This window comes from Gossypium hirsutum, unplaced genomic scaffold (genome assembly GCF_007990345.1).
Source record: "Gossypium hirsutum isolate 1008001.06 unplaced genomic scaffold, Gossypium_hirsutum_v2.1 scaffold_991, whole genome shotgun sequence".
Lineage (NCBI taxonomy): Eukaryota > Viridiplantae > Streptophyta > Magnoliopsida > Malvales > Malvaceae > Gossypium > Gossypium hirsutum.
Genome location: NW_024403381.1, coordinates 1 through 8,362, shown reverse-complemented (window position 1 = coordinate 8,362; position 8,362 = coordinate 1). Strand labels below are relative to the sequence as shown.

Genomic DNA, 8,362 nt, shown 5'->3' with positions numbered 1-8,362 from the left:
AGGTTTGCAGACTACCCAAGAAAAGATGTGTATAAACATCAATAAAGCGCGATCATGAAACAAACATAATTGAATGAAAACCAGGATTATGGATTATTTTGAACAAATTTCATAGAAAAACATACAGAAACTGGTTTTTAGTTAGTCAGTTGCTGCTCTAAGATTATATGTGCAGTAATGGTTACCAGAAAGCAGAAAATGAAGAATCTTCATGTCTTTTACATGTTAGTTTGAAGAGAAGGGATTGGATCATACCATTAATAGAGTTTGTAAGACCATGACTGATGCTTAAAATGGAGTGCATGGAAAAAAGTGTATGTCGTATCAATTCTAAGATTTGAACTTTTGGTACTAAAGAGAGGAAAAAGAAAAATGAATTTGAACTGGGTATTGAGTGGAGCGAAGAACTGAAGGATTTAAAGAAAAAGTTTGTTGGAGCAAAAACCGACTTATCCTATAACATAAGTCAATTGGAGAGCAAAAGATGGGATAAATGTTCTCAAATCTCACCCAACTCTACTTGATCAATCAATTCAATTTTTCTTGAAGAGCCACTCCAATTAGAACAATGGACTCTGCCATCCATTCTCCAACCGGTTTATTAATTTCAATTAAGATTGTTTCGACTAATTTTGCTATGCGACTGTACACCGTGCAATGGATAAGGGGAACATAAGAAGCAGTGTTAGTATCCTTTGACTGGATTGGAAGCGTGCACTATTTGATATTGTTGTACTAAGGTTTGAATTTTGGAAGGAAAGATACAAATGCATTGTTGATGAAATACAAGGAAATGCATGTTTTGAGTTTCAAATGGACCAATCTCTCTTACCTTGATGATTTGTTGGTATTATCAAGCCAACTCTGTCTGAAGAAAAGCCACCTTCAACAATCCCTCTTCTCTTTTCACCCCCAAACTTTGTGATTCAACTACATACTCAATTTTACCATCACCAAATTTCATAATTTAATATTTAAGACAAGTTTTGCAAGCAATTGTATTTTACCAATGTAAATGAATACATCCTAATGCCTCGAGGGAAAAACTTATTTATTATATATATTATAATAGTTCGACATAAAATAAGGCATAATTAGTACAATTTTAAACTAAAAATTAAAAATACGAGTAATAATTTTTGTAAAATATAAAACCTCTTCAAAAGAAGCAAGAATATTTCATTCTCTTTGCTAGAAATATATAAGTAATGAGAGTAATTAAAATTTACCAATTAAATTAATTTATTGTTAACGCATAACTATACTACAAAACAAAAATAAGGATTATCTAACCCATAGCCCCTGGTTTTGCTCAACACAAAATTCAGTGTGCTTTTTTAAGTTATAAGGCTTTTATGTGCACCATTAATTATATAAATAGAATTAGTTATATAGGAGCCTTCTTACTTTGTTGTTCAATGACTGTAATGTTTCTACAGGATGGTAATTGTTGACTTCCCTTCCTAAGCAAAAAAAAAAGATATCTAATATAAAATCAGCTGTTTATAAAATTAATAAAAACTCTTAAAAAGTTTAGGTAGATGTTTTATTTTATTTTAGTATTTCTTCTAGATGTATTTTGCATTGTTTTTTTCTTCTATTTTATGGTAATTTCAACCAATCTGATATCCAAATTAAATATCATATGCTTCAATAAATATTTGACATATGTATTTTAATAAAAAAACATAGGTAAATAAAAAGAAAAACTCAAATACTAAATTCAATCAAAAAGAAAATTAGAAAAATTCCGTCCAACTTAAAAAGGTAAAATATACAAGTACAAAAAAAATAACGGTATAATCGGAACACACTCATGTATAGATTTGAAAAAGACAATAATATCCTTAACGTGACCAAATCAACCCTAATCTTCTCCCAATTCCTGAACTTTTACTCCCAAATCATTCACCAAAACGAATTGAAGAAGATTACTTTCTTCTCTTTAGATCTTTCCACTAACCTTCTTCAAATCTATTTAAGGTCAGCTAAAAATCATTCTATGAGAAAAGATTTCGATTTTCTTTTTGCTAAATGATTGGTCATTAGCTTTATCTTTTTCATCTTTATTTCCCCTGTTTTTTCTTTTTGGTTGAAAGTTCCTTTCTTTGGACGTAATTTTGTTTTGGTTTTGTTGTTATTGGCATGGGAGTCTTAATAACGGGAAAAGGTTAGAATGATTTCCTTATTTCAATTTTTCTTTACATTTTCAAAAGTTGTTCTTTTTCTTGGTGCTTGAAAGTAGCTATTAAAGTGGCGTGGTAGTTTTTTTCTCTTATTTTCTTTCTGGATTTTCCTCTTGTAAACTTTCGTAGAGTAATTTGAGCTCAAAAGGATACATGCGAAATAAAATAAAATAAAAATTATTATTTGAAATTATGAGGACATTTCCATTGTAATCACTGTTGTAAAATGTAAGCTGTTCAAAAGTTTGAGTTTTTACATTATATAAGCATTTTGTTTTGGTAGATGAGTTGAGAGCCTGGTTTTAATAGATTATTACTAGTATTTGTTCCTTGTTTAGAAGTAAATTGCTGCTTGCAAATATGAAGATTGGCTGTTTAGCAATTAGCTTTCATCTTTAGGAAGGATGGCGTGGTTTCGTTTATTCAGTTAAGATAGTAATATAAAGTATGTCTAGGATACTCCTGTGTCTCCTAGCAATACAGTTATACTATTATGCATGTTTCCAATGAATTAGGTATTGCTTATTTCATGCTTTGGTTGTTTGTACATATGGTCAGATGTGAACCATTTGAATCATATCTTCTCAATTTTCACTTTTCATGAAATTTAATTTTAAGCAGTTGTCGGTATTCGTATACTTCTGTTAATGTCAAATTTTCATTTTGTTATGGTTAGTCTTCACAGTGCTCATGTGGAGCTCTCTGAATGGTTTGTTCGTTGGCTTCAAAATTGTTGGCCCTCTTAACTTCTTTACCTGACTGAAAAAAGTTAGCTCTCTTGCCTTCTTGGGTAAGACAATGGTAAGTTGGTCATTGCATGGAATGAAATCATAATTTGTATTGGTTGCCCCATGGAAGACCACACTTTTGTTGTTGGTCAGGAGTTCCCTGATGTCAAGGCCTTCCGTAACGCTATTAAGGAAGCTGCCATTGCACAGCACTTTGAGCTGCGTATTGTAAAGGGTGACCTTATCCGTTACTTTGCTAAGTGCGCTTCAGAAGGATGTCCATGGCGTATTCGTGCAGTTAAGCTTCCCAGTGCTCCAACTTTCACAATTAGAAGTCTTGAAGGAACACATACTTGTGGGAAAAATGCACAAAATGGGCACCATCAAGCTTCTGTGGATTGGATTGTGAGTTTTATAGAGGAACGACTACGGGATAACATCAATTACAAGCCAAAGGATATATTGCATGACATTCATAAACAATATGGGATCATCATACCATACAAGCAAGCTTGGCGTGCAAAGGAACGGGGACTTGCTGCTATTTATGGCTCTTCAGAAGAAGGATACTGCATGCTTCCCACATTTTGTGAGCAAATAAAGAAAACAAACCCTGGAAGTATTGCAGAGGTATTCACCACTGGTGCAGATAACCGTTTCCAGCGGCTGTTTATTTCCTTTCATGCATCCATATGTGGATTCTTGAGTGGATGCTTGCCTATTGTTGGGCTTGGTGGAATCCAGCTTAAAAGCAAATACCTTGGTACTTTGCTTTCAGCAACTGCTTTTGATGCTGATGGTGGTTTATTTCCTCTTGCATTTGGCATTGTTGATACAGAAAACGATGATAGCTGGATCTGGTTCTTATCAGAGTTGCATAAGGCTTTGGAGATGAATTCTGAGAAAATGCCACAGCTCACATTTCTATCAGATGGTCAAAAAGGCACTTTAGATGCAGTAAGGAGAAAGTTCCCAAATTCTTGTCAGGCCTTTTGCATGCGCTATCTTAGTGAAAGCATTAGCAAAGAGTTCAAGAACTCAAGGCTTGTCCATCTTCTCTGGAAAGCTGCATATGCTACAACTACGACTGCTTTTAAAGAGAAAATGGCTGAAATAGAGGAGGCTTCTCCTGAAGCTGCAAAGTGGATACAGCAATTTCCTCCTTCCCGCTGGGCATTGTTGTATTTCGAAGGGACACGTTATGGGCACCTCTCATCAAACATTGAGGAATTTAATCGGTGGATTCTAGATGCTCGAGAGTTACCCATAATACAGGTGGTTGAGCAAATTCACAACAAATTGATGTCTGAGTTTGAGGACCGTCGAACTAGAAGTCATTCTTGGTTTTCTGTACTAGCCCCTAGTGCTGAGACACGCATGCGAGAAGTTATCAGCCGTGCATCAACATATCAAGTTCTGCGGTCAGATGAAGTAGAATTTGAGGTTATATCAGCTGAACGATCAGACATTGTGAATATTGGGAAACACGCTTGTTCATGTCGTGATTGGCAACTTTATGGAATACCTTGTGCACATGCTGCGGCAGCAATCATGTCATGCCGAAAAGATGTATATGCTTTCGCAGAGAAATGCTTTACAGTTGCCAGTTATTGTGAGGCATATTCAGAAGAGATATACCCCATTCCTCAGAAGATAGACTGGAACAAGTTCGGTGAGGCGCCTAGTACTTTGAATGAGGATGCCCAAGTTGTACGACCGCCCAAGTTTCGCCGGCCACCAGGACGCCCTGAAAAGAAACGGATATGCGTAGAGGAGCTTAATCGTGAGAAACACACGGTGCATTGTAGCAGATGTAACCAGACTGGTCACTATAAAACAACTTGCAAAGCAGATATTATGAAGGGTATTGAGCAGTTCGAGCCTTGTAGGATCTAATTTTATGCTTAAGTAGATTGTAGATTATGAACATGGTACTAGGGTGGCCATATTTAATCCTACACCCAATGTGAAATAGGAAATCTCCATTTTATCTCCCTCAGTATGTATGTATGTATGTATGTATGTATGTATGTATGTATGTATGTATGTATGTATGTATAACTGGATTCAAGTTCCTATGGCTCTGGCTTTAGTTTTGCAACTTTTGCTCTTGATGAGAAATTCAGTCGGGCCTTTTATTGCACTCAATTGCACTCAAATACATCCAGTAGAATGTGTCTTCCGGATCCTTGTTGAATTTATTAACAAAATTTAATTTTTTTTTATATATTTTGAACTATCACCACTGCATATTTAAAGATGAAAGATTAAAAATAAAAATATGAAGTTAAAGGGTTAAAAAAAGCTTTTAGCGAAAAGCCAATTGACTTTTTATGGAAAAAAAAAACAACCAATTGACCTTTTTTTTAACCAAAACTGTCAATTAACTGACAAAAGTCACCAAAAATTGATACGTTTCATTACGTGAAGTAGGCAGTGGCTGGAAGAGTAAAGCATGGGAGTAGCTCTTGAAACTTTTTGTTGAGTTGTAGGTCAAGTTTGTATTTCCTTGTACTGTACGGCCACCTAATCCTGTATTTCCTTGTATTTCCTTGTACTGTACAGTCAACAATGCATTTGTATCTTTCCTTCCAAAATTCAAACCTTAGTACAACAAGATCAAATAGTGCACGCTTCCAACCCAGTCAAAGGATACTAACACTGCTTCTTATGTTCCCCTTATCCATTGCACGGTGTACAGTCGCATAGCAAAATTAGTCGAAACAATCTTAATTGAAATTAATAAACCAGTTGGGGAATGGATGGCAGAGTCCATTGTTCTAATTGAAGTAGCTCTTCAAGAATAATTGAATTGATTGATCAAGTAGAGTTGGGTGAGATTTGGGAACATTTATCCCATCTTTTGCTCTCCAATTGACTTATGTTATAGGATAAGTTGGTTTTTGCTCCCACAAACTTTTTCTTTAAATCCTTCAGTTCTTCGCTCCACTCAATACCCAGTTCAAATTCATTTTTCTTTTTCCTCTCTTTAGTACCAAAAGTTCAAATCTTAGAATTGATACGACATACACTTTTTTCCATGCACTCCATTTTAAGCATCAGTCATGGTCTTACAAACTCTATTAATGGTATGATCCAATCCCTTCTCTTCAAACTAACATGTAAAAGACATGAAGATTCTTCATTTTCTGCTTTCTGGTAACCATTACTGCACATATAATCTTAGAGCAGCAACTGACTAACTAAAAACCAGTTTCTGTATGTTTTTCTATGAAATTTGTTCAAAATAATCCATAATCCTGGTTTTCATTCAATTATGTTTGTTTCATGATCGCGCTTTATTGATGTTTATACACATCTTTTCTTGGGTAGTCTGCAAACCTTAAGCAAGAAAAGAACCAGGGGGACTATTGGAACAGTGTAGTAAAGGATCAAACCATGCCAGAAGCAATCAAATGCCTTTTTCATGAACATCTGGATTCAGTTTTTAATTCTGAGAATAAAATGAAGCACTTTGTCAATGATTTCAACAGCAGAAAAAGCCTTATTAACATTCCACAGCAGACCCAAGTACAAAGAAGAATATAGCACCTATGTTAAGGACTTTAAGAATCAGAAGCAAACATAAATTGACAGAAAAAGGAAAAAGCTTGAATTCATGGAGTTCATACTTGTATTAGTACTTAGAAACACAGAACTAGCTCTGCTATTGGGATCGAACTTCAAGCTTTTCTTAGTTATACTTTTTCGGTTTTGCTATTAAACTATTTCGATTTTTAAGAGAATTTGCAGATAAGAAGACCGTAGCTACTGAGGAAAATTTGCTGTTTAATTCTAGATAAAGCTAATTCAAACACATTGATTCCATCACTGTTAAACAAAGCCCTATTGCTTGGGACATTCACCTCAAACTAGCAGGATCAGAGTTTTATATACAGAAAACTAGCAAGATTTGGTCATATTTCTTCCTCTTTTTTGTTTAATTAATAAACCCTTTCTTCTATCACTAATGATAAAATTATTGTTTTGGCAACCTAGTCTTCCTCCATTTGCTTGATTGCCCATTACCTCGTGCAGAAAACAAGTGGTTCTAGCTTTTAAAGTGTGAACCTAGATGAGAGGAGAATAGTAAGGGAAGTAATTAGAGAAAACATAATACTAGCAAAGATTTCAGTTTAAACACAATGGCAACTACCTTAAAGGTTTCTATTGTCATCTAAGTGGATCAACATTAGAGGTCAAACATTTAAAAAACTGCAGGTTATGATAATTGAGCTCGATGCGGAAGAATAAAGTAAAGGGATTGTTATTTAAGATTTTCAGCAGTCCAAGGACATAGGTATACAATCAAAGTTTCTTTATGTAAAATCAAGAAGGAACCATATCTTTGTTCATCATATATCATTCTCAAGTAGGTAACGGAAACAATTAAACAATTTTTTGTAGCAGCAACCAAATACAAGTGGCCCAACCAACCACAGCATCGTAAAACAAATTCATGAATTGCTATAGATTCATGAATCGTTTTCAGCAGTTTCCTTCCTTAACGCCTGAAGTCTTTCTTTCAGTTTCTTACTCTGTTCAAAATTGGCCTTCCTCTTCAAAGCTTTCTGCCAAATAAAAACTTCGTGTTTCAAACAGAGTCACGACAATGATACTAAAAACTGAATTTCCCCCTAGAGCTGAGAATAACTCACTTCCTGTCGGAAACAGCGATCGAGCTTTATCTTTAATTCTGTACATTCACCGAAGAATTTAGTTATTGGATGCTCTAAATGACACTTTTGGAATTCCTCGATGATTTGCCAAAAGATAAAGTCATATGATTAATTTAACAAGAACCAAACTTTCCTTCCAATCCAACAGCTAAAAATATTAGATTCAACACCAAGTTTGTACTTACTTCAGCACACATAGGATGCCTGTGTAAAGTCAGAGGAGGGTGCATTTTTCCAGCAGAATAAATTCAACGATCTGTATTATGAAATTTAAACAAGCAACAGATTTCAAATGAACCTATTGATAAATTTGCAGAAACCTCAGGGTGTGAGACGGCGGCGACGAGCTTGCTGCTTGCGAGCTGCGCAACTGACTATCGATTGCACTGCTTGCGAGCCGCGCGACTGACTACCGATTGCACTGCTTGCGAGTTGCGCGACTGACTGCCGATTGCAAGGGTTGAGTTGAGCGACGGAAAGAGGCTGTGAGGGATGGGTTGTAGCGGCTGCCGGCTGAGAATCGAGTGGAGAGAGTGAGTTTTGCCTGAACGGCGCCGGCTGAGAATCGAATGGATTGTAATTAAACGTCAAACTAATGAAAGAAAGGGCAAGATTTATTTACATTTCGTGTCTCAGTGGTTCGATTTCTACCGGAGGCTATAACCTCCCCATCCTTGATGATTACGCAACTGGTAGATAAAAGGTATGGTGAAAAGAAAAAAATTGCATTGAAATTTTGCTCTTGGACTATGTGTCATCGACTTGAGCA

The 8,362-nt window shown here is 35.5% G+C and overlaps 2 protein-coding genes across 7 annotated transcripts; one reads left to right on the top strand and one right to left on the bottom strand.

Moving 5' to 3' along the window:
- Positions 1-1,814: 1,814 nt before the first annotated feature.
- On the top strand, positions 1,815-4,990 carry LOC107928894 (uncharacterized). Of its 4 annotated transcripts, none has more exons than XM_016860172.2 (2): positions 1,815-1,983; positions 2,863-4,990. In XM_016860172.2, exon 2 carries the CDS (start codon positions 3,038-3,040, stop codon positions 4,808-4,810), a length of 1,773 nt encoding a protein of 590 aa, XP_016715661.2. In that variant the 5' UTR covers positions 1,815-1,983; positions 2,863-3,037; the 3' UTR covers positions 4,811-4,990. The 4 variants fall into 4 exon arrangements, with proteins under 4 accessions (XP_016715661.2, XP_016715664.2, XP_040966485.1 ...); XM_016860175.2 differs by having other exon boundaries at positions 1,818-1,983; positions 2,872-4,990; XM_041110551.1 differs by having other exon boundaries at positions 1,818-2,170; positions 2,872-4,990.
- Positions 4,991-7,159: 2,169 nt separating this feature from the next.
- Positions 7,160-8,355, bottom strand: LOC121203451 (COX assembly mitochondrial protein 2 homolog). 3 transcript variants are annotated; one of them, XR_005925121.1, is made up of 4 exons: positions 8,216-8,355; positions 7,914-8,106; positions 7,573-7,797; positions 7,160-7,485 (listed from the first exon to the last, which is right to left on the bottom strand). XR_005925121.1 is itself a non-coding variant. In XM_041110550.1 (3 exons), exons 1-3 carry the CDS (start codon positions 7,821-7,823, stop codon positions 7,390-7,392), a joined length of 246 nt encoding a protein of 81 aa, XP_040966484.1. In that variant the 5' UTR covers positions 7,824-8,209; the 3' UTR covers positions 7,160-7,389. The 3 variants fall into 3 exon arrangements, 1 of the variants encoding a protein (XP_040966484.1); XR_005925120.1 differs by having other exon boundaries at positions 7,573-8,106; XM_041110550.1 differs by lacking the exon at positions 8,216-8,355 and having other exon boundaries at positions 7,573-7,677; positions 7,779-8,209.
- Positions 8,356-8,362: the final 7 nt, after the last annotated feature.

What these genes read in the sequence shown, in the direction of transcription:
- LOC121203451 (XM_041110550.1), bottom strand. Translation starts at nt 7,823, where the DNA reads ATGCACCCTCCTCTGACTTTACACAGGCATCCTATGTGTGCTGAA. An exon ending in GGCATCCTATGTGTGCTGAA is followed by an intron (nt 7,678 to 7,778) that starts GTAAGTACAAAC and finishes ATCTTTTGGCAA; the next exon opens with ATCATCGAGGAATTCCAAAA. An exon ending in ATCGCTGTTTCCGACAGGAA is followed by an intron (nt 7,486 to 7,572) that starts GTGAGTTATTCT and finishes TTTATTTGGCAG; the next exon opens with AAAGCTTTGAAGAGGAAGGC.
- LOC107928894 (XM_016860172.2), top strand. Translation starts at nt 3,038, where the DNA reads ATGGAAGACCACACTTTTGTTGTTGGTCAGGAGTTCCCTGATGTCAAG.